This window comes from Rhizopus delemar, genomic scaffold, assembly GCF_000149305.1.
Source record: "Rhizopus delemar RA 99-880 supercont3.8 genomic scaffold, whole genome shotgun sequence".
In the NCBI taxonomy this organism is placed as follows: domain Eukaryota; kingdom Fungi; phylum Mucoromycota; class Mucoromycetes; order Mucorales; family Rhizopodaceae; genus Rhizopus; species Rhizopus delemar.
Window position 1 is genome coordinate 616,099 of NW_027137834.1, and position 25,179 is coordinate 641,277.

Below are 25,179 nucleotides of genomic sequence, written 5' to 3' on the forward strand. Positions count from 1 at the left end.
TACGGCATCCTCTATGTCAAGTTTATTAACCGTCACTTAAATATTGATATACGCCCAGTAAAGGTGATATAAGCTCATCACTGTCAGAATTGCTACCTGTATTGCAAGGGCACTTATGGGTATTGCATGAAAAGGACTGAGCGGTTCAAGGAAAATGGTTAGAGCAGTTTTTCTTTATATGAGGCTGTTTACAAAATAATGTGATAATCCAATAGGACCAAAAAATACAGGATGATTTGATTTAATACTATATGTCCAGAGTCCATGTAATTTTCAGAATGTAGATATTAATACCCAATTGATATGCAATGATTGTATTTATAATATAGCACTTTTGTCGCAAGTGAACAACTCTAACTTTTGAGATACCTACTCTCAACATTGTGCCAATACTCCTGGGGTTGAACCGTAAACAGTAAATGATGGTTTATACCGGCGATCATTAGGCTATTACAATAAAACCACTGTTTCTCTGGTCAATATCATCGTTGTTTAAACAATGTTAGCATTTTATACAAAGATCATTTCAAACATGTAGGTGCTTACCAAGATAATTGTAACAATCATTCTTTTCTTGTTATTGCTCAGTTTTATCATGCAAAACAATAAAGATAGAGATTTATGTGTTATTTTGTATGAGGTTCGTGTCAGGATAAGAATATACTAGCTGTTTCTTATGAAACAAGCAGCAACTCATATTGAAGTTAATATTATACCACATATTTATATGAAATAAAGATAAGTTGTATATAAATATAACATATTAAATAAAGAAATTGTTTATACATAACTATGTAATTAACAGTCGGAAGAAGAAACAATTTCATCTCTTCGAAGTTACTGACAAGATTCATAGAATCTTATCAGTAGGAGAACAATTAGTCTACAGTAAAATGAATATTTTAAATTTTCTTATTTTCAGTTGTATTAATTTTATGTAGTGCAGCTATTATTTCATCTTTCATTCTTTTGGCTATCGGTAGGTTACCAGAGAAAAGTAGGCGATGGATACACATTCCTTTTTCATACTACACCAGGTAAAACTCCAACTTCTAAAAGTAGCACTTTACAGTGTCCATTAAACTTCTTCTTAGTTACTCATTCCACATCAACGCACCAAAAGTTACGGGCTCCCTGGCTCTTTGCAGGCTTCATGCACAGATGAAGCTACCTCTTGCAAATTTCCAGTATACGTGCCCTTGGGAAGCAATAGTCACGCACAAGCATCCAGCATACTTTATTTCGCCATTGTACCCAAAAACATTGTCAACAGGTCTTGTCTCTCTCATTTAAATAAAAAATGAACTCATAATCTCTTACAAACAAAAAATATTTCGCCACTGTCGATTTCAATTGACTTGTCTATAACATGATTGCAGATCTTAAATTGTTCAAGACATGAGCAAACAGAAAGACAGTTAGATGTATAACTGAGAATAGAGCTGCTTTCTGCATTTCTAATGAGTTTGATAACTAAGTTGATAATTAGCTTAGTTACTGAATTGTAGTTGTTGTCGTTTGGAGTGTGGCGAATGATTTCATGTGGTTTGCGGTCAGTACACACACCTGCCTCTGCTTCTGTCAAAAAAGATCTACTTCCATAGAGGCTCTTCCTGCCCTTGTGCTTCCATCCTTATTGACCCTCAAGTTTCGGTTGGGTTGCTATCTTAATGACGGTTTCTTCAAATATTGTTTGTTGAATCTTTTCAACGATATCTGATAAAAAAAGTCTTTCCTGTATCCGTCGTCGTCTTTCAGGTATTTGAGGCTTTCTGATGTTAGTAGGGCTTTTGCAGTAATATCTTTGATGTCTTTGTTCAATTCTTTATCTGTGCCAAGCATATAGACTGCGAAGCGTCGAATTTTTTTTTGAAGATGTGTCGCGTATCTTCTTCTTATCCATCATTCTCAATGATGTGGTAAAATTCTTGATATATGTCTGTTGCAGCTCGGTCTGCTGTACAGAGTCGATCCACCCCCTTGGTGAAAGCTTCAACTGTCTGAGTGGCGTCCATTTGATATTTCTTCAGCTCAGGAAGGTAGATCTTATTGACCGTTCCTGAATGGGTCTATTTTCCTCTCTTGTGTTTAGTCTCTTTGCAAATTGGTTGAGCTTTATCTTGGATGTATTTCAAGTCGTCAAATATTTCTGTTGGAAAATCTTGGTTACCAATGGGTTCATTTTCAAGGTCTTATTGCTTAAGTTGTCATTTATATTATTCATATTTAGTTCATGATAGGCAGCTTAGAAAGATATAAAGGAACAATAGGATCAAATTTCTTATTTTACAAGTTCCTGAGAGTAAAGTGCGGTTGAAAAGCCTATAATTACATTCCAAATCGAAGTTGAGCCTGCGGCAATTGTTAGGAACGGCATATAATGGTAATTACTGAAAAATTGAGTGTATTCAAACTTCTTGTACCTAATATATGCCTGAGATTTAATACCTATTTTTTAAGTTATTTATTTAATTTAAGTATTATACTAGTCAGTTAATTGTTCTATTATTCACTTACCATTCTTCGTTTGACAATCCGGAAAGAATTTGAAAATGAACTTCTTTATCAAGTACCAAGTATCATGTAGGCATTGTAGTTAATGACAGCTGGCTTTTTCGCTCTTAGGCAAAAGGCATCTCCATCTGATCAAACTATTTTTTAACTATTAAACCAGTAAAAAAGATACTATGTAATACCAAATCAAATTTACTATAAAATCTTTTGTAATCAAAACATATAATAGTATATCTGTTTGTCTTTCCTAATTTTATGTTATTTTGAGAAAAACTGATTATATTCCTCATACATAAAACGTCATGTAAGAAAATTAAGCTTACCTATCACTTTTTGTTAATGCGATAAACTCAATTTGAAGAAAAACACGTCTTAACAATACTTAAAAAATGTAACATATTTTTTCATGTGCATTCTTTAAATGATTTAATTTATTAAAAAGTTTAATTATGTGCAGAAAACTAAAACAAAGTAGTTCAAATTTGCTACTAATAGAATTTCCAAACAAAAGGAAATAAAATACAACAGCAGCTAAAACTGAAAGTCTTATACTTTTTTGAATAATGTGTAAAAAATCAAAATTAAATATATTGGATATAACCTTTGCTCAATATTTTTTTATGAAATCATACAGTGGGTCTATGTAACACAAACTATGCAAATATGTCTGAGTGCCAATTCTCAGGTAAAAGAGCTGGAATGAAATTCCATTATTACATTACATTTACTCGGATAATGGTAGTTAATAATTGTCTATTTTATAAAGAAATACTTAATCAATTTTTTCCTATACTATCTTGTGACCGTCTGATAAAAAGCTATACGCAGAAGCAGGAGCATTTTTAAGTACGTGTTACTTGACGGCCCATTTGAATTAATATTAAGGTACAGCACTTAAGATAATGATCTTCTTTTGGTGCTTTGTATACTTTTATTGCTTAGCCGTTAAGTGAAAATAATAGAGAAATTCAACATTTTCTTTCGGTGCTTAATTGATAGTGATCTTTTGTTGTATTACAAGTTTATTAGAATTTTTAAATCAAATGCTAATTAATCTAAATAACAACAAATGCTTTTTAAATAAAAGTCATAAGATTATTGCAAGTAATAACATATTGATTCATAACAAATATGAAATAATGATTATATTTTAGGTTTAAATTTTAAAGAAAACGCTTACGTTCCTAAAGAGCATGCTTGAAGCTATATCTGAATGTATGAAGTTTTTTTACTGTTTTAATTGTTTCTATGGGTTTATTTAAATTTTTTTTTTCATTGAGTGAAATTAGTAGATAAAAAATATACTTGAGCTTAGTCGATTTCATAGAAAACGATAGTAAAGCAAATACATGTACCAGTTCTATTGTTATTTTATTAATTTAGATTACAGTACAGGTAAGTATTCTTTGTGAAATTCTCTATTGGCCAATAATGACTCAACCACCAGCATATCAATGGCTTTTTGTGGATCAAAGTTTTTAAATTTAATGATCGTGATTTTACACCAACATAAAGAGCTATGAATGTGCAGTTTTCATTAAATCTACATCATAAAGTTGCTTTTAAAATTCCTTGTAAAAACGATTGGAGCTGTTATTTTTATGAATTACATTTAACAAAAAGTAGAAGGCACACACCACCCAAAAATGTAGTTATAAAGTCAATAAAAGAAAGGCTTGGATGTCTCTCAATCACATATTTGCCAACAAATATTTTACGGTGTTTGAGTCCACCAAAAAAAAAAATTAGTCGCAAGCTATACGTAGAAATATCAATTATGTCCGAATGTCGGGTACAGTTAACTTTTGAGAAACCTTGGGATAACAAATAGCAATCATGTATATGAAGTAGAATAGGACATGCGTTTTCACAAAAAAGAAAAAAAAAGTATTTCCGGAAAATTATAGCAGCAGAATTGTAAGATTCATGAATGGAAGCTTTATCAGATTAAAAGCATATCAGATCAATGCTGATTAGTAGCACACCTCGAATATTCTCACGTTTCCGTTATTCAAGCTAATTATTTTCTATATGTATCACATTTAAAAAGCATTGCTCTATTTTTTTTTCATAAGCATTCAAAAAACTGAAATAAAAGGTACAGATTTAATTTATTTCTCAGAGCTATAGGAACTGTATATTTTATTGGATGCATTGCAATGATTTTTGATTTAAAACTTACAGTTTTTGATATTAAGCAGTAGTTGTAAAGACATGTGAAAAAAATATTTATCTGATCGCGCCATGTAACACTGGAAAAATCTGATAACTTTATTACACAGTTCCTGTGTAACTAATAGTATATTTCATGCTCTGGGAACCAATAAATGGAGGTACATAACTTTATACATTATTTTTTGACTTTTAAAAGCCTGTAAAACCATTTAGATATTTTATTTGAATATAAAAAGTCGTATAAATAAGGTAAATTCATTTATCACTTCAAATCAATTAAGTCTTATAGTCTTAATATTACAACCCTGCTTCAATCATGTTGACCACTTTTGTTATTTCTGCCACGACTGCTGCTGCATTGGTTACTTCAGCTGTTGCTTCAAACTGTAACCCTTCCTATAATGTTCCTACTTCTGGTGAATGCTATACTAGCTGTAACATTGTAAATATATTATCTTCTTCTCTGTATTGATATAAAATTGACCTTTATTACTTGTTTAAAAGAAAGCAGGAGAAAACTATGTTCATGGCTGGACAATGGACCATACTTCGGAGCTCTTTATTGAGTCTCTCAGTATCATGTGCAATAAGACAGGGCCTAACTATATAAAGTTTATGACCACTGCTGGCATGTGTATGGCCGCCTGTAAGGACTCGAATCCCGATGATTTTAACAAAGAGTTTGCTGGTGCTTGTGCTTGGTGGAACGTTCACAAAAATGATACATGCAATTCTAAAGCTACTACTGCTACTATTAAACGTAGCAGTATTTCTTGTCAAACTGGCTACAGAGGCAAAAAGAGAGGCAATGGTCCTAAGGAAGCATGTTGCTCTAGTACTAAAGACTGCCAGAAAACTTGTAACAAAGGAAGATGCGAATAACTACTTTTAATGAAAATTATTAATAACTAATAAATACATTATGCTATTGTCGCGATATATTCTACAACAACAATCTTTTTTTATTTTAAAATGCCTTCCTAAATATATGTAAAATGCGTTTGCTCATGTTTATTAATACACGTATAGAAAGTCAACACTTTGACTATGAGACTTTGTCTAATAATTTATTTTCACAAGGTTATGCATAGCTTCTTTATATATTTGTAATAAAATACTATCAAAAGCTACACTATGGTTATTTTGGTAATCAACAAAATTGCTATATTTATAAGCAAATATTAAGGTAGTGATATGTTTATATCATACTTTAATATTACTAAGGTATGCTCTGTTATAAAATATATTAAAGCTTTTTGCATACGATGCTCAGTTGAACACAGTAGGTATTAAACTTTGTCTCATCATTGTTTATATATATTTTGAAATAAGATGATGGTGACTTAATTCTTTAAACAAGCTGTATGGGCTTTCTAAGAGGTGTAATCAAGGTGCTTGTGCTTTTGAGTTTACAGTAAATAAGCTATAAAAAATTTCTTGTGATTGGTAGGCAGCTTAAGTTAAAAGATCACCGACACTTTTTAAAAGCTCTGTTACACTAAACTGACGATTTAAGAAGCTTTTTTGAAGCTTCTCTCGTGTGATATCAGTAGCCATCAGATTATTATAAAAATTGTCCCTCTTTATTTTTCTCACAAGAACTTCAAGATTAAAGTCATTTATTAAATTCCATTTAAAATCATGTCGATTTCAATCATTTAGCTATTCTCACTTTTTACATCTCTTACGAAATAGACGATGGTTAATTAGCAGACTTTGTACTTGATAAGCGTAATATGAGTGCTTGTTTTTAGAGATACTGAATAATATCACAGAATAGGACAACCATAATATGCTTTAATATGCCTTTTCACAGAAGAAATACTTTCTTTAAAGCCTATGCTGGTTGAATGGATCTTTTTTATACATAAACACTAAACAACGACATTAAAATAGCATCAGATAGTTACGCAGAATTATTAGTGTAATAAAAAAAGGGGGGTTTAGAGCAGGCAATAATAAATGATAATAAATCAGATTACTTAAGCTATAAAATTAGTTATATTCTTAAATCATTTAGTTTTATCAAAACAATGTTGCCCTGAAATGTTGGGCCAATGAAGCATGATGCGAAAGATGAATCTCAGCCATACTTAAAGTCACACACGCATTCCTTTTTTTTTCATTTTTACTTTGAAGAAATTAAATATTGGATTATGAGTGAAAATGGAGAAGAAGAACAAAAAGATCCATCTCTTTTGACTAGTTTTGTCAATGTCATATCTGGAGCAAAACAGTCTGCTACTATTGAATTTGACAAATTTTGTGAAAATATTGGATGGCGGCCAAAACCTAAACCAGTCGTTATACGTAATAAATATGATATGATTAGAGTACAAGCTGGGCAGAATATTCATGGAAGGATATTACCAGACAGATACCGATACAACTATGTAAAGGACGCGGAAATACAGACCGATGACATTTCTGAAGAGGAATTTGAAGGACTTAAACGTAGATCAAGCGTCAGTAGTATTAGTGTTGATAGAGAAACGGAAGAACACAGACCAACAAAGATGTTGAGAAGGGACTATACAAAATCAATTCAAAGACCAAATGAGGAAATGATTTCCAACCAGTTGTTAAAAGAAAACATCATGCAGCGACCTAATGATGACATTAGTACCTGCTTTGACTCAGTGGGAGAATTCTCCAATAACAGATATGCAGTACAATCAAAAGTGAACTTTACAACAGGCTCTAAATCAGTCAAGCGATTAACATCAGAGCTGGAAAAGATATTTTCAGCAAAGCAACCCCCTTCTTTTAAAAAGACTAAAGTTGAACATAATTCTGAGCGCAAGAATGAAAATGTAGAAAGCCAGATTGAAAAGAATGAAATAAAAGAGGAAAAACAAATTACTAAACATATTACTCCGAAGGCACCACCACCACCACCACCACCATTGCTTCCATCAGCTCAAGAACCAAGGACACAGAAACAGGGATATCCAACCGCGTCAGAGCAACTAAAGCTAGAAGAGGAGCGTATGCGATTATTGGAAAAGAAACTAGGTGATATTCACTCTAAGGTATAATGTGTGCAAATACTCTATTGTCAAAAATATGCCATTGACAAATAAGTATTTAGATGAATGATTTTGCAATTCGTACTCCAAATGATTCACCTATTCCATCGCATACTGTACCTGCGTCTCAGCGTATGTCTATTTCACCGAATTGGGCTTCTCCTATTAGACAAATTTCAACCCCTATTACAAAAAGGAGTTCATTTGGCTCTATTAACTCCCCAAGAGCAAGTTACAATACACCTAGCCCTATTAAGGATTTCTCAAAACTATTTCAGGTAATAGCAAAACATGGCAATATATTTGTATAAAAAAGTAATTATAATCATTTTTTTTGTGTAGGAAACCCCTTCACCTATACCTAAACCTACTGAGAGGCATATATCCAAGATGCGTGTACTTATTCAGCAAATACCAATGGTTCAATTAAGAAAAACTGATAAAATCATGTAAGCCTGTCACACTCCTTTTTTATTAATTGATTTATTAACATGTGTACATACAGTGGACCAGATGGATTAGAAAAACCAAATCCTGTTTGGCATGAAATCTATGGTAAAAAAAAGACGGGTATAAACCACATGTATACATAATTATTCACTATGCTTTGTACATCTATTTTGAAACTATTTTTTTTATAAATATTTTATTTTCTTTTTCTACAAAAATATGTTCTATACATTGAGATTTTATTGCTGCAATAAATTACCAGCAATTCGCTTGATTTCTTCTAAAATGGCATCAAAGTTGGGAGCAATGAACTTAGACACTTCTTTTTGTCCTTTGGGAATTTTCTATAAAAGTATAAGCATTAGAAGGACATTATTTTAAATACTAAAAAAAAATCTTACTAAGAATCCGTTCTTTTTCATGTCCACCGGCACACTATTGAATCCAGCTGTCACCTTCCATTGTATAGGCTCAGCAACCAATGGATTCCACACAAGAGCTAATTGATCCCCACCGTATTTGTTGTGGAATACCATGACAGTGTGTCCATATATACGTTCAATTTCTTGTATCAGATCAGATATAGGGTCAAAGCGTGCAAAAACTTTGTCACCCAAAAGACTGTAACCTGTACTCTTAAAGTATTTGGGATCAGGGTGCATATTTTGATAGTATCGTGTGCATTTCTCTTTGCTTAATGGAAGTACCACAGAATAATCGGACATGGGGGTCACAAAGATGCGTTCAACTTCGGATGGTTTATCTTGCTCTATTACTTCATCCAGTACTTTAAGAGAAGCCTTAGCCAAGACACAAATGCGTGCAGCAACAGCGCGTGAGGGTTTGGTACGGGTCCATCGGTGGCCACTTAAATCTTTGGCGGTTGCAATGGTCATCACACCGCGTGTCATCTGTGGATTTGTGCTTCTGTGATGATTGAATTGAGACAATATTTCCTCACGTTGCTTGGTGGTCAATTCACCTTCAATATCAACAATCAGTGGTGTAATTTGCCAGTCCCAAGTAGCCAAAAGATTCAAAACACGAGTAAACCCGCTAAATGTAGACACAGGTGTCGTCCAGGGCTGTGGCTCCAAGAATACATAGGCAACTAGTAATTCAATCATTTCATCATTGATATGAGGAGAAAGCATATGTGCACCAAACCAGCGTTTGATTAATCGAACAGTGGATGAGTATGCAGTGTATCGAGCACACATAGCTTGAACATAAAATGTATGTGATTGTTGGTAGTTAAGTTGATACATATATTTTTCTAAGGCATCTTTAGCTTGTCCTTTTATGAATGAGGTTGATGTCTTGGTATCGATAATCTTCTTCAATTGCTGAGCTTCTTGTTCAAGAGCAATATGACATCGGAAGACGTAGCCAAGACAGTAGACATCAATATAACCTCGAATAGCTAATGGATTCTTTTCACAAATGTCATCTATAACAACAGCATCCATTTGATAGCGAGTTTTGAGCTCTTGGGCAATGTTCAAGTAAAACGAATGCTTTACTTTTTGAAGCGCACTTAAGTCATCTGGGAACTTGGCGGATCGTTCAATATTGATGATTACATCAATTGCCTCAAAATAGCGTGTTGGGGTAGGGTGACTGACAGCATTATTGAAATCAACTGGATGAGGGACTGTCACAGTTGTGTATCGCAAACTGGAAGAAGCAGGGTAAACGCTGTTAATCAGTAATGGTAAAGCATCGTCAATGTCACGGAGTTGTTTGCTGAACTGACTAAAAGCTGTCATAACTGAATGGAAGCCAGTGGTTTTCAATTCAGGATTAAACAAATGTTGAGGCAAGCCTTTTGCGAAGTTCAAATAGTCATAGAATTGACCTGCCCAATATTGGATTTGCTGAGTTTCTAAAGAAAGATGCAACTCGAGAAGATATTGTACAATTTGCTGTACAATCAAGCTACGGTTCTCGTAACCTTGTGTTTGCCAAACAACAGCTTCAACAATAGAACCATCCTTGAATCGACGTAATTCAGATTTGTTGCCCCAGAATTTTCTAAATTCAGCGACTTCTTCTTCATTTTGTGATTGTGGGCCTTGATCAACTAAACGTGGTGCGTTGTCTGAGTTTAATAACAACCCAATAGTAATGGTTGCATCAGTTTCAATATTGACAGGAACATTAGCATCAACAGGCCAACTCTGAGGATTTTCATAAACATGTTGAACAGCAATCAAATCCACACGATTCGTCAAGCCTCTTGTTAAAATTTGACTTATGCGTTGAACAAAGAAAGGAATATAAGAGTGATAATCTGCTTTGGCTGTCTCTGTGAATATCTCATTGGAAGGTGCAGAAAGCTTGATGCGAGTAACATTATCGTACCTAAGCTTTGTGTCATTTACCTTCTTAAGGAACATATGTTCAAATCGATCAACAGAATCATTGAGGAATGACATGGCCAATTTGGCTTCATGTTGTAATTGAGCAAGTCCTGAGGCGTGAATAGAAGCAGCCAAGTTGAGAGTACCTGAGGGATCAACAACCACAAAATCATAGTGATTTAAAAATTCTGTTTTTGAAAACTCTTGTCTCTCGCTTTCACCAATGAACACAGGCGCTTGCTTGAAATCACAGGAAGCAATAAAATCAAGTGTACCTCTGAAAAGTTGGTATGAACTATGAGTAGAAGATAGTTTCTTATCCGTTCCATCTTGACTGCCTTGCATAAGGTATGCCATGATCATAGTGAATAAGAAGGGAGTAAACCCAATGCGATCTAAACCACGTTGATGGATCCAAGTTCTCGCTAACAAAGCAGCGCTTCTAAATTCTGGACAAATCTTGCTGTGTTGATAAAGGAAAGTTAAATTAGCTGTGTACGAAGTATCCATCAATAGTGAAGCATTGTAATGAGGTGTAGCGGGAGAATTGTCAGCAGAGGTTTTTACATTACTTTTAGCGGGTGCAAGACGGTGCTTGGGGAACACACCAAGATCAACACTAGGCAAGATACGAATGATACACTTTGTCTTTGAGAAATCAACATCAGACTTGTCTATGTAAGCAACTTGTTAAAATAAGTTGAATGTTAGTTATGGTTTATCATTACCTCCAGCAGGCTTAACAAGCAAAATGGGACGACGGAAATCGCCATTTAATGTGCTATATTCGATTTCAAACTTCTTTTTGGATGCTTGAAGAGCAGTGGCTAAAACACTCAAATAACAAGCACGCTTGTGGAAGTAACGATAATTGGAATAGTCTTTTTCTTGAAAAATTGAATTTGGCATTTCTACTGCGACATCTACAGTGAATGGTGTCTTGGTCTTTGCTACTGTCTTAAGTGCGTATCCTCCTACAATGTGAATGGATGATGGTTTTTCAAATGCAAATGAGTGCAAAGCGTCAGGTGAAGGTTGAGGATCAGGAAAAGGTACAGCGACCTTGTTCTTTTTCAACAAATTGTTTGCGAAATCAACCAACTAGCAAATATGGAACTAAGTTTATACCATTCATGGAAGGAAAACAGGCACTGTTATAAATTACCTTCATTGGTTTTCCATTTGGAATACTGTCAAAAGTTGCTTTCAAAGTATGAAGTGCTTTTTCCAAAGTCTTGTGTTTTTCATAACTCATATTGATTTCAGTCATTAACTCTTCAATCTAATGCATTATGTCAATAAAAACATTCAACCTTAGGTTGATATCATGTACCTCCAATTTGAATATGTTGGACTTGAATAACTCTACTGTTTCTTTCAAGCCTTCCAATTCACCTGCAATAATATCATCCTGTGTAGGAGCAGTCTTTTTGATTTCAGTACTCTCAAGTTCTTTTTCTTCCATTTCTTCGTCTTCTTCGTCTTCATAATCGTCCGATCCAGATTCGTCAATATAATCATCTTTAATAGTCTCTGTTTTAGCAACCTAAAATCAAGATCAGCAAAGAACCCAATTGAGTATGCAACTTATTATATTTACTTTAGAAGGAGGTTCAGAAACCAAGTCTTTTTTGTTTTGCTTTCTTTTTGTTGCGGCACCCATTAGAATTTAGAAAAAACTATTTATGCGTAAAAAGAGAGAACAAGAAAGCAGCTACTTTTTTGACAAGTTTTAGGTAAAGTGTGTGGCTTGAGTTTAAATTATTGTGACCAGCCTTCATGATAGAGGCTTATTTATTGTGAGAGTATTTCTTGAAAGTCACAGTCTGACCCAGTCTCTGGGCTCATCGTTTTTGAGCGGTAAAAAAAATGCCCAGCTTGGAAGATTTGGATTTTCAGCAGCTCAGAAAAAATATACATAAAACGGCTTAAGATTCGAAGTAAATTGATTCTGTTGTAAAACAGCAGATGCGATACTCGATAGCAAAGCCATAAAATGACTTATGATATCTTATAATTGATGTTGGCACTCAGTGTATTTTTTTTTAATGAAAACTTTATTAAGTTCCAGAGGAAATTTATTTGCTTTTACTGTCAACCTTGGTTAATCAGATAAAAAGTAACCCTAAACATGGTATTGATATTCCTTCTTTGTTAGTGAGTATTAGTAATTGTCTCGCAAGAAACTTGGAACATGACAAGTGGAGGATTGCTTGTATGTATAAATTTTCTGCAAAAAAGCTCCATTTTTAGAAAGTAAAGTCGCATTTTTTTTTTACAACCTTTATAATACAATATATACAAAAAAGCGACAAGTAAACATGATATTTGTTACTGAAAATAATAAAAGATTAGTAAAAGAAAAAAAAAGCTCAGATACTATCTACACTTATTGACTTTTATATATCATCAGACTTCCCATTTCAAATAATAACTATTGCTATATCAAACACATTTGTAAAAATAAACAAGAAGCCTTTATAGTGATACTACTTTGGGTTATGCTTATACTGTATATTTTATTGTTTAAGATATGATCTAAGTTTATCTAAAGAAAAGTTGGGTTATGCTCTCCCCTCCTCAAACCTTCTTGCAGCTTCTTCAGATGATATACGCTTGTCTTCGGCTTTTTTCTTTATGCCATTGTATATTTCATTTCTTCTACCGAAGTAACGAGAATATTTTCGCTCTTTCCTTCAAGTTGTGTCGTATTTCTCTTCCAAAAATTGAACAGACGAATTTCCTTCCAAACCCTCATTGTGCTCCCTCCTGAAATCAGTACCTGAGAAAATTGCTCTGATCATCTTGCAGAATGATTCCGTTTCATCATGTTCGTACGGTTGCGATTGCCCAGTAGGAGTCGGCTCAGCCAAAACTGTAGGAAATGGCGCTCCAGAATTGGCCAAAGAATTAAAACGAGTGCTTTCTAGCGCAAAGTCACCAAATCTTTGATCTATTCTTTTAAATTCTGCTGCGCTCGCTGCTTTTACCAAGAGTAATGATGAAGTAATAGCACCAAAATCAGCTTTAAGAATTGAAACTAGCTCAGGTATAGCAAGTTGGACTCGTCTATTTGATAAGAATGATTCTTCTTCTAAGTGATCCAAGCATTTCTACCTTAGTATTAAATCTCTCCTTTCAATACTTGATATTCTTAACTAACAATGTTTGGAGTGCCAACGATGGTTTAATGACAGCTCTTAGTAAAAAGTAGTTTGCGTGTGGTTGGCCGTTGAAACCTGCAAGGTTTTTCATTGCCTTCACGGGTAAGCTGGGAATATAACATCCCATCATTTTATCGGTTCTCCATCTTCCTAACATTCTTTGCTGATCACCAGAAACATTCACTTATGTGATCATATCCGGACAGCCCTTTCTGTTGGCGTGAATCACATTTGACGTGCTAATTTCAATTTTCTTGAAAACTTCAACATATGTAGAATATTAAGCTTTGTGTTGAATAGCTTTGAAGGGGCTATCACCTTTGAAGACCATAGTCCTATACCAGTTTTCTCGTTTCTCAAAGCTTGGGAACCTTTCGTTCTCGAGGTGAAAGAGCAACAAATATATATATATATATATATATATAGAAATAAGGCGCCAACTGAGTAAATTTGACATCTCTACGTCTTAACGACGAGTCATACTCAATTTTACCATGCTGGTTGGTTTTTCCATATGCAATTGTAGCAATCAGAGCAATGCATTCGATGGACCCTTGGTTTGCAACTTCCGCAGAAAAAGATCAGTAATTCCATACCAAGAGTTGTTTGGCTACAACATAATATCGTATGAGGTAAAAAGGAACATATTCTATTTCTGCAACCACGAATATCACTTTTTTCAGTAAAGAAGAAGATGCTTACTTTCTTGAGCTCCTCCTTTAAACAATCATGATTTAGCATATTTTTGCCTCGGTCTTCATAGTTTAGCTTCTGCGCATAACTTTCTCTTTTTCAAATGTGTCCAGGAAAGTCCTGACCAAAAGACCTCTTGCTATGCCATTGGGGTTTCACCCAAGCGCTTTTTGCGTGTTACACATGTCAGAGATAGCTTTCAAGTAGGCCAAACTAGATTCTCAGGCAAGACAACAGGTGTACCACTATCATTCCTACGGTACTTGCTATCTCGCTTAGATACGTACTCCATTAGAAAGAGGCGAAGTTTTTTATTGAATACAATGTACCCGTCCTCAAAACTTTGTTCTCTGCATCTGACCTATATTTAAAGTAGATTAGCTTCCATAGTATTTAAACTTTTCGGCAGAAGACTCAAATCCTTTTTTTTAAAAAATCGCTGCTAAATTTAAATCACAGCGAAAGATACCTCAAGTCTGACTTGAGTCTGCCTGGCCATACATAGGATTTTCCTTTAATTTGGTGGCCAGTAGTTACATTGATCCTTTAATTTCTCTTCCAACAAAACATAAGACTTGATATTTTGTTTCTATTCTTTTTTTTTTCACTCTCATTTTCTTTCAGTTTTATTTTGCTTCATTCATATTCAATTTACAAAGGAATTACAAAAAAAAAGTATCTTCATATTTGTCTCAATATTGAAATCTTTATTAACTGAAATAAAAACTATCTTAAAACTCAAATAAGTCCAATTTCACGAAGATTTTATTTCCAATATGAATGAACAAAGGCATTGATATGATTGAAGTCGACACTCAAAGTACACTACACGACGCAGATGATCTTTTATTCAGTAGTTGAAGACATAATGGAGAAAGCCAGCAACAGACTCGGACATATTTCCTCCCCAAGCTGCATTTCTTGAATTTTGAAGAAAAAACCAATCGAAGTCAAAAGTAGCATTAAACACTACGCTCTAAGAGTAGATGTGTTGACAGAAAGAGTTATTTTCTTTAAGAAACTGCAGTACGCTCCGACTGCCAAGGCTGGATTCAACACTCTCAAAGATTTTTGAACGTCGTAAGAACATGGAAGTATTTTTTGACAGACAATAATAAAAAAGGGATATTCTGTTGACGAAAAATTTATGCAAGATGAGTGAACCCATTTCTCCAATGTAAGCGAAATAACTTCGAAAAAGCGAATCTATTTCTGAAAGCTGAGCGAAAATTTTTTTAAATGAGCGAACCATTTTAAAAAAACCAGTACTTCAAAGGACAGCAACAGTGACTGTGTTCTCTTTGTGCCCTTAGAAAAAAACTTTCCTTTCTTTTTTTTTTTTTTTTATCATTAAAATACGGGAATGCTCGTTCTTTACGAAACATCTGCCGGTTACGCTTTATTTAAGCTTGTCAAGGACAGCAAGTTGAATAAGCCTGAAGAAATCTACAAAGAATTTCAAGATGCAGAAACCGCTAACAATGTGTAAAAAGCAACAAACTTTTATTCTTTGACAACCAACACTCATATTATTTTTTAGTGTGAAGTTAAAAGCTTTTGAAAAGTTTGAAAATACTACTGATGCTTTGTCTGCAGTAACCGGTATTGTTGAAGGAAAGATGCCCAAGAACTTGAAGAAGTTCTTGCAAGCAGAAATCAAAGATATGAACAAGGAACAGTTGATTATCAGTGACCCTAAATTAGGTATGATTATATAATGTACGTGATTTTGCAGAGTAATTAACCTGAATTATCTTAGGTTCATCTATTAGTAAGAAATTGGGCATCAAGGTTCTTTCTGATTCTACTGTTCAAGAGCTTTGCAGAGGTATTCGTGAACAATTCGAATCACTTGTCACCGGTCTTTCCCACTCTGATCTTTCCGCCATGTCCCTTGGTCTTTCTCACTCTCTTTCTCGTTACAAGCTCAAGTTCAGCCCCGATAAGGTTGATACCATGATTGTACAAGCCATTGCTTTGTTAGACGATCTCGATAAAGAACTCAATACATATGCTATGCGTTGTAAGGAATGGTATGGCTGGCACTTTCCTGAAATGAACAAAATTATTGTTGATAACCTTGCCTTTGCCAAGGTTGTTAAGACTATGGGTTATCGTACTAATGCTCAAGAAGCTGACTTATCAAGTATTCTTCCTGAAGAACTCGAAACTGAAGTTAAGGAAAGCTGCCGAGATTTCCATGGGTACTGAAATTTCTGAAGAAGATTTACAAAACATCTTTGGTCTTTGTGATCAAGTGATCAACATCACTGAGTATAGAAATCAACTGTACGAATATTTGAAGAATCGTATGAATGCTATTGCCCCCAACTTGACCGCTCTTGTTGGTGAATTGGTTGGTGCTCGTTTGATCTCCCATGCTGGTTCTCTTATGCAACTCTCCAAGCAACCCGCTTCTACTATCCAAATCTTGGGCGCAGAAAAGGCTCTTTTCCGTGCTTTGAAGACAAAACACAATACTCCCAAATATGGTTTGATCTATCACGCCTCTTTGGTTGGCCAAGCCGGTCCCAAGCACAAGGCCAAGGTAGCACGTTTGCTTGCTGCCAAGACTGCTTTGGCTCTGAGAGTCGATGCTTTGGGTGAATCTGAGTCTAATGAAATTGGTGTTGATGGCCGTACCAAGGTTGAAGCTCGTATTGATTTATTGGAAGGTCGCTTCACTGCTAGAGCCAACAAAGATACTTCAATCCAAAATCAAAATAAATTCAAGTTGAACAAAGCACAAGCATACAACGATAGTGCTGATGTCGCTATGACTGAAGTACAACCCGAAGAAGCTAATGGCAAGAAGAGAAAGGCTGAAGAGGTTGAAGAAGCCGACGAAGAGGAGAGTAAGAATAAGAAGGCTAAGAAAGAGAAGAAAGAGAAGAAAGACAAAAAGGAAAAGAAGGAGAAGAAGAAGGAAAAGAAAGAAAAGAAAAATAAGGATTAAAGTATAGAAAGAGTGTTTTCTTTTTCATAATTTCTTTCATTCTTTTTTCTTTTCATTCTTTTTTTTTCAAATAAACATATTAGAATTTATAAGAGCATTTGTACTGTACATGCTTTATCATGACAGCAAAAAAAAAAATAAAGTTTCGCTTGATATTAACTGCATTTTCTGAGAAACAGTAAAACTGACTATGAATTTTTTTTTTTTGAAAAATGGTGCCTGATGCTTAAAACCAATTTCTTGACTTTTTACTCTGTTTTACTTATATGTCATTGTCCAACACAGGAGTTGGACCAAGTTCAACTTCTTTTATACCATCAATAGCTGTACCTTCTTCTATATCCACGCTTACACCTACAGCATCCATTAGTAAATCAGATAATGTATCATTTCCCACTAGTGCTTCCATTAGCAATATCAATATACCGAGTTCTACCATTAATACCATCACATCAACAACATCCGCTAAACCAATCTTCCCTTCCGATTTGGGACTTGGTAGCGGAGGTAGTGACCTTGTTGTTGATGGTGCACGAAATACGAGTAGTCTATCCGTACAATTCGTCATTTGTTTCTCTGCAGGATTACTTTTCTTCCTTTCCTTTTGCTTTCTGAGAACCAGGTATGCATTTGTATTGCATTAAAGAAAAAAGAAGCTAAAATATAAAACATAAAAAAAAAAATTAGATTGCCTGTCATCTTTGCTCCTCGTACAAACATGAAACGGTATGAATAAATACCCGGTTGTATCAGATTTGAATGGAAGACTCACATTATACTCTTTAGGCATAAACCACCAGAATTACCTAATTCATTTTTTGGTTGGATTATACCATTACTTAAAATCGATACAGAAGAAATGTTGATAAAAGTTGGCTTAGATGCTGTTTTGGTAAACAAACCAAAAGTTTAAACCCAATTGTTAAAGAGAAGGGCTTATATGAAATTAAATTCCTTTTAGGTTCTTCACTTTTTAGCAATGGGCATAAAGATCTTCGGGGTTTGTTCTATATTTGGTATAGCGATCCTATTTCCAACAAGTTTAACTGTACCCAGCATCGATCTTCAGAATGCAACGTCTATAGATAAACTATCGATCACTGTAATACCTCAAGAATCTAACAGACTCATAGCCTATCTAATATTTGCATATTTTGTTACCATTGTCACCTTTTTCTTTCTCACTCAAAGCTATTATCATTACATTGAACTACATGCAGCCTATCTCATTAACCAGAAAAGAACCGTTGTCTCTCGATCTGTGATTGTCACTGGTATTCCATCAAAGGAAAGAACGGATGAAGACTTGGCAGAGTATTATCGCCGTCTAAACATTGGTCCCGTAGAAAGTTCTTATGTTGTACGAACTGTTCATGGACTAGACAAATTAATAGAAAAACGGGCTCATGCTTTGATGAAATTGGAAGAAATGTATGCAAAGTACTGGGGTAATCCATGCACTATTCCCGGATACAATCCGGATCGAATCTTAGATGATTTGACATTGTATAAAAGAATACTCGATTTAGCAGAAATGAAAAGAGACGAAAGTGATAGCAGTAGTGATAATGAGATTACACAAACACCCTTTCCCAAACGTTTGACAAAAAAGAACACTTGGAAAAAAGCTATGAACACAACATTTTTTAAGGGACTTATAGAACCTTTAGAACAAAAGAAAGTATCCAGACGACCTACTGTACGTACCGGATTTTTGGGCTTATTTGGCGAAAAAGTAGATGCTATTGATTATTATACAAAATTATTTGATGACTTGGATAGACAAGTTACAGAATTAAGAAAATCTCCTCAATTGGAGATGACAAATGTTGGATTTGTTACATTTAAGAATATGAGTAGCGCTGTAAGTTCTTTGCTTTGAATGGTTATTTCATCTAACCTGTATGATAGGTTATTGCTTCTCAAATTGCCATTCGTCCGGAACCATTTGTTTGTCGTACAATAACGGCTTATGAACCGAGAGACATTTTGTGGTCTACTGTATCTGTTCGAGGTCGTGAAAGAATTTTGAGAGAAATCATTGTTTGGTCTATTACCTTTGCCTTGGTCTTGTTTTGGTTCGTGCCGGTTGTAGTCTTATCTTCTCTTATGAGCATCAATATGATTAGACATATCGTGCCAAGTTTAGCAGACAAAATTGAACAAAATGAAGCTACAAAGAATTTTATGACGTCCTTTATACCGACCGTTGTACTTAATATTGTCACCTCTGTCTTGCCTCTGATCTTTGATGGTAAAAAATAGCAGAAGAAATAATCATTACCAATACATGTTTATAATGCCTGATGTAGCTTTAGGATATTATCAAGGCTTACGTTCTCGTAGTGCTATAGCTGAATCTACTTTTAGCAAGTAAGCGCTTTTTTTATTTTATTTTATTTTTTTTACAAAGAAATCAAACTAACCGTCAAATTCAAGATACTTTTTTTTTCTGGTTTTTTTTACTTTGATTGTATTCACTTTAGCTGGTACAAGTATACAAACAATTATGTTAAGTTTCGCCCATGATCCTTCCACTGTTCCAAAGAAACTTGCATCCACATTTCCATCAGTAAGTTGAGTTAAATTAGTATATAAGGATACTAGGCTAATTTAAAGAAAAGATAGCCCCTTTCTTTATTAACTATGTCATTCTAAAAGGATTCTTACTGTAAGCAGAAGAAAAATAATTTTTATCTAATTGCTAAACTACATCAGAACTCCAATGAATTTACTTTTATTGGGAGAGCTGATTGTTAGATATTTTAATCATTTATTTTTATGCGAATCACCAAGAGAATATGCAGAAAACAGAGCACCCTCATCATTTAATTATGGTACTAGCTACCCCGTGCCTTTACTTGTATTTGTAGTTGTGCTCGAATACTCATGTATCTCTCCTCTCATTTTATTATTCGGTACCTTTTATTTTTCTTATACTTACCTTGTCTACAAATATCAATTTCTTTACGGTAAAAAAAAGGCAATATGTATGATTATGTGCGACAAATTAATAACTTTTTTCCTTTGAAAAGTTTACTTCAGGCCTTATGAAGTAGCAGGTAGATTGTGGATCATGACGGTACCCCGTATAATTTTTGGCCTTATTCTTTTTCAACTGACTATGTTTGGACTCTTTATTGTTAAGTCATACTACAAGTTGAGTATTATATGTCTCCCCTTGATTGCGATTACTATCATCTATAAGCTTGTTCTAGATCGCGCCTTCTTACAAAATGCACGAAACTTACCTTTACAGCTGCTTTATGATGATGACAAGCTACCCATTACTCGAAATTCCTCTGATGATGATGATGATGAAGAAGAAGAAGAAGAAGAAGACAATACTGAAGAAGGCAATATTGATACTAACGCTATGAATGACAACAGTAGTCATCTTCAAGGCACACAACAAAAGAGCAGTGTTATTTTAGGCGATCAGACACCCTTCCATGACACGAATAGCGCTGGGGACACGAGTAGCACAAAAACAGAGAAAATGATTAAAAAGAAACAAATGCTTAGAGGCAGATGGAAAAGCGCTGCGTCATTTGCTCTTCAACTCAAGGCGGGGACAGCTGATCCAACCCAAATGACTTCTAGTTCATCCTCTAAGTTCATCCTACCTCATCATAAGAAGGTGGTATTGGATGAAGACGACTATGAGGCAAAACCTGACAAATTAACAGATTACCGACAACCTCCAATGAAACTCAATCCAGGGCTGTTGGACGCAGGTCTAAACAAATACGGTAATCCTTTACTTGTAGGTGTTTTGCCTCAGCTATGGTTACCGGTTAAAGAGCCAAATGAGTCTATTAAAGATAATAGTCATATCAGAAGACGCTACCGGAAGACTTTGGGACATCATTCTGAAGAAGGTGGCGGAAAAATTGCTCAGAATCTGGCAGATCTTTTAAGGAAAATGGAAATAGGAAGCAAAAATAACAATGAAAAGACGATGGTAGATCAGGAGAAGAATCAGATAGAGGCGGCCAGAAAAAGAGCAGAGCAGCAAGCATCAGCTATTATAAAAACTCACTCAAAAAAGCATACATCTCTTTGGGATTCCTTATTAAATAAGAACACTTTAAAAATAGTTGATCTAAAGTCATCTGCAAACGACAGCGGAACAACACATCCAACTATTGTTCAACATAACAACCAATTGGGATATGCTGAAAAAGGAGAATCTTCAGAAAGCAATAGAGCACCAGATAAATCAAACCATACAACACTCTATCAAGATGATGAGAAATACAAGCCTCATACCATTGATGTTGACCATACAGTGCCTAGAACAGAAATACCTTACAGTGACTCAAGTACACCGAACTCATCTCAAACAAACGATACCAACATGAGAGATAGCCCTGTGGATTGTTCTTTGAACAACAGATATAGTAATACGCCGCTCATTTATAAAATAGAAGAAGCGGACAATTCATGTAAATAAATAAAAAAGCATTCGTGCTGGCTGCTGAATGGTCCAGATAACATTTCCTTTCATTTTAAATTCCGAATATGGTTTTTTTCTAATTTCCAAAAGAAGCCCTTTTTAAAGAAGATACATTTTATAATATGAATTTTGACGAAATTGAAGAACAAGTAAGAGATAAATATACGACTATTAGCTTTGAGTACTTATTTTTATACGAAAAAGGATGGAATTCGTTTTTCCTGGAACGCTTGGCCATCTTCACGTTCAGAAGCAACCAAGGCAGTTGTACCTATCGCATGTCTTTATACACCTTTAAAGGAACGGGAAGATTTCATAGAGAATCCTATTTGGTATGAGCCTGTTGTTTGTAAAGCCCCTTGTCGGGCCATCCTGAATCCTTATTGGTAAATAGTAATGATAATAAGAGAGACATTAGATTAACCTTTTTGTTTAGTCAAATTGACGTACGTGGAAAACTGTGGATTTGCCCCTTTTGTTTGCAAAGAAATGCACTTCCAGCTCATTACAAGGACATCTCAACTACCAACCTCCCAGCCGAGCTTTTACCCAAATACACCACTATTGAGTACAACTTGAACCGTGTTGCTCAAATTCCACCCATCTTTTTGTTTGTAGTTGATACTTGTCTTGAAGAAGAAGATCTCAAAGCACTTAAAGAGTCTATTATTGCTAGTTTAAACTTATTACCTGAATATGCTTGGGTTGGCTTGATTACTTTTGGTACTATGGTAATTCAAAAAAAAAAGGGGAAAGGAATCAAATTTGTAACTTTTTATTAGACCCAAGTGCATGAGTTGGGTTTCTCTGATTGTCCTAAATCTTTTGTTTTCAGAGGCACCAAAGAATATGCAGCAAAACAAGTTCAAGAGATGTTGGGTTTGACCAGCAGCAACCCAGCACGTCCTCTTCCTAACCAACAACCCAATCGTCCTCAAATGGCAGCAAACCGATTTTTGCTTCCTGTCAAAGATTGTGGACCTGTTTTGACCTCTATTCTTCAAAATCTTCAACGCGACCCTTGGCCTGTGGCCGAACACAAACGTCCTGAAAGATGTACTGGCGTTGCCATGAGTGTTGCTGTTGGTCTCTTGGAAACTACTTTTCCTAATACTGGCGCCCGTATGATGCTGTTTAGTGGTGGTCCTGCATCTGAGGGACCTGGTATGGTTGTTAGCAGTGAGCTAAGAGAACCCATGCGTTCGCACCATGATATTGAAAAAGAAACAGCTAAACACTACAAGAAGGCTATTAAGGTAACCAAAAAAACAAAAACTAAGAAATAATGGTTTTAACAGAATATGAAATAGTTTTATGAAGGGCTTGCAAAAAGAGCTTCTCAGAATGGACATACTATCGATATTTTTGCAGGTTGTTTGGATCAAGTTGGTTTATTGGAAATGAGATCAATGGTAAACCAAACAGGTGGTGTTATGATCCTGTCAGATTCTTTCAACACAGCTATTTTTAAAGAAAGCTATCAACGAGTCTTCCAAAAAGACAGCCAAGGTCACTTACAAATGGGTTTCAATGCTACTATGGATGTCCAAACAACTCGTGAATTGAAGGTTTGCGGTTTAATTGGCCATGCCGTCTCTGCCAACAAAAAATCCTCCTTTGTAGGAGAAACTGAAATTGGTATTGGCAATACCTCTGCCTGGAAGATGTGTTCCTTGAACGATAAAACAACACATGCAGTTTATTTCGAGGTTGTCAACCAACCCACTGCATTCCAACCTGGTTCTCGTGGTTTGATTCAATTTATTACCCATTATCAACACTCAAGTGGTCAATTCCGTCTTCGTGTAACAACTGTAGCTAGAAATTTTGCTGAAGGACAAAGCCCAGAGATTGCGAACTCGTTTGATCAAGAAACGGCTGCTGTTTTGATGTCACGTATTGCAGTATTCAAGGGAGAAATTGATGACGGGCCCGATGTGTTGCGTTGGTTGGATCGTATGTTGATTCGTCTCTGTCAACGATTCGCTGATTACCGCAAGGATGATCCTCACTCATTCAGATTATCCGAAAACTTTTCCATTTATCCTCAATTCATGTTTCACTTGAGACGTTCGCAATTCTTGCAAGTATTTAACAACTCTCCAGATGAAACAGCTTTCTATCGGTAAGTCTATTAGTTGGTTGTGTATGAGGACTTTATTTGTTTATATTTGTTTATAGCCATACCTTGAATCGTGAAAATGTAGATAGTTCACTTATTATGATTCAACCTACCTTGACTTCTTATGGCTTCGATGCACCACCTCAACCTGTATTATTAGACTCAGTTTCTGTTAAGCCAGATGTTATTTTACTCCTAGATACCTTCTTCCACATCTTGATCTTTCACGGCGAAACAATTGCTCAATGGCGTAACGCTGGCTATCAAGATCAAGAAGGATATGAAAACTTTAAGCAGCTCTTGGAGTCGCCTGTATTAGATGCTCAGGATTTGTTAACAGATCGATTCCCTGTATCTCGTTATATTGACTGTGATCAAGGTGGTTCTCAAGCACGTTTCTTGCTTTCTAAGTTAAACCCATCTACTACACATACATCTGGTAGTCCCTACAATGCCCCTGGTGGCGCTGTGGTATTGACCGATGATGTTAGTTTGCAAGTGTTTATGGAACACTTGAAAAAGTAAGCTTTGAATTTAGAAAATATATATGCACTAAATTTCTAATCTTTTTTATTGATAATAGATTGGCTGTTGCTGGCACCTCTTAATAAAAAGCAAAAACGAGAAAAATATCTTAATTATTAATATAAAAAATACAAATATGTATCAACATTTATAAATCGACTTATGAAGTATGCATTTTACAATTGTAAGCTTGCTGTCAATTAAAAAACAAGATATAACCGTCATCATTACTGCATATACCTTATATAGAGAACCCTCGAATTATTAGTGACACTTGGGATTGGCAAGTTTATTTGGTGTAATCGCGTATATGTTACTCAAAATAACCTTAACATTGCAAAGTGTCCTTCTATAATACACTGTATTGCCAAGGATAGATTTCTTGTTCAAAGCATGCTTTTACAAATAGACTGATTTACTGTCATCGCTTTGCGCTTGCTCAAGTTGATGATGCTTATCAAACTTGCCTACTAATCCTTAGATTCACTGAACCTGGAATAGATGAAACAACAAAGCACGGGTGCGATCAACTCATTATTTACCCGAAAAAAAAATTTCCAAAGCGCCCTTTGTTAAATATTTTTGAGATTTTTTTGCCTTTATTGATCTGTTGATTTGCACGGACTTTAAATTATATTACATATTTGAACTTAAAGTAGCTTATCCCTTTTTTTTTCTGTAAAGAACTTTTCAATTACAAAAAAACACATAACCAAAATGGATGGCATG

At 35.0% G+C, this 25,179-nt stretch overlaps 6 protein-coding genes across 6 annotated transcripts; 4 read left to right on the forward strand and 2 right to left on the reverse strand.

The window, feature by feature from the left end:
- Positions 1-5,005: 5,005 nt before the first annotated feature.
- Positions 5,006-5,571, forward strand: RO3G_10462 (uncharacterized protein; the record flags this gene model as incomplete). The annotated part of the gene is made up of 2 exons (XM_067665047.1): positions 5,006-5,131; positions 5,194-5,571. The coding sequence occupies 2 exons, from the start codon at positions 5,006-5,008 to the stop codon at positions 5,569-5,571; spliced, it is 504 nt and encodes a 167-aa protein (XP_067521148.1).
- A 1,274-nt stretch (positions 5,572-6,845) lies between these two features.
- Positions 6,846-8,171, forward strand: RO3G_10463 (uncharacterized protein; the record flags this gene model as incomplete). The annotated part of the gene is made up of 3 exons (XM_067665048.1): positions 6,846-7,721; positions 7,781-7,996; positions 8,061-8,171. 3 exons carry the CDS (start codon positions 6,846-6,848, stop codon positions 8,169-8,171), a joined length of 1,203 nt encoding a protein of 400 aa, XP_067521149.1.
- A 236-nt stretch (positions 8,172-8,407) lies between these two features.
- Positions 8,408-12,194, reverse strand: RO3G_10464 (uncharacterized protein; the record flags this gene model as incomplete). The annotated part of the gene is made up of 6 exons (XM_067665049.1): positions 8,408-8,512; positions 8,570-11,205; positions 11,260-11,632; positions 11,697-11,813; positions 11,865-12,077; positions 12,132-12,194. The coding sequence occupies 6 exons, from the start codon at positions 12,192-12,194 to the stop codon at positions 8,408-8,410; spliced, it is 3,507 nt and encodes a 1,168-aa protein (XP_067521150.1).
- A 1,033-nt stretch (positions 12,195-13,227) lies between these two features.
- Positions 13,228-13,852, reverse strand: RO3G_10465 (uncharacterized protein; the record flags this gene model as incomplete). Its single annotated transcript, XM_067665050.1, has 2 exons — positions 13,228-13,600; positions 13,695-13,852. 2 exons carry the CDS (start codon positions 13,850-13,852, stop codon positions 13,228-13,230), a joined length of 531 nt encoding a protein of 176 aa, XP_067521151.1.
- A 1,899-nt stretch (positions 13,853-15,751) lies between these two features.
- Positions 15,752-17,344, forward strand: RO3G_10466 (uncharacterized protein; the record flags this gene model as incomplete). Its single annotated transcript, XM_067665051.1, has 4 exons — positions 15,752-15,873; positions 15,929-16,092; positions 16,148-16,485; positions 16,565-17,344. The coding sequence occupies 4 exons, from the start codon at positions 15,752-15,754 to the stop codon at positions 17,342-17,344; spliced, it is 1,404 nt and encodes a 467-aa protein (XP_067521152.1).
- A 3,124-nt stretch (positions 17,345-20,468) lies between these two features.
- RO3G_10467 (protein transporter SEC23) lies at positions 20,469-24,533 on the forward strand (the record flags this gene model as incomplete). The annotated part of the gene is made up of 7 exons (XM_067665052.1): positions 20,469-21,792; positions 21,979-22,189; positions 22,240-22,534; positions 22,586-23,059; positions 23,114-23,928; positions 23,985-24,446; positions 24,509-24,533. The coding sequence occupies 7 exons, from the start codon at positions 20,469-20,471 to the stop codon at positions 24,531-24,533; spliced, it is 3,606 nt and encodes a 1,201-aa protein (XP_067521153.1).
- Positions 24,534-25,179: the final 646 nt, after the last annotated feature.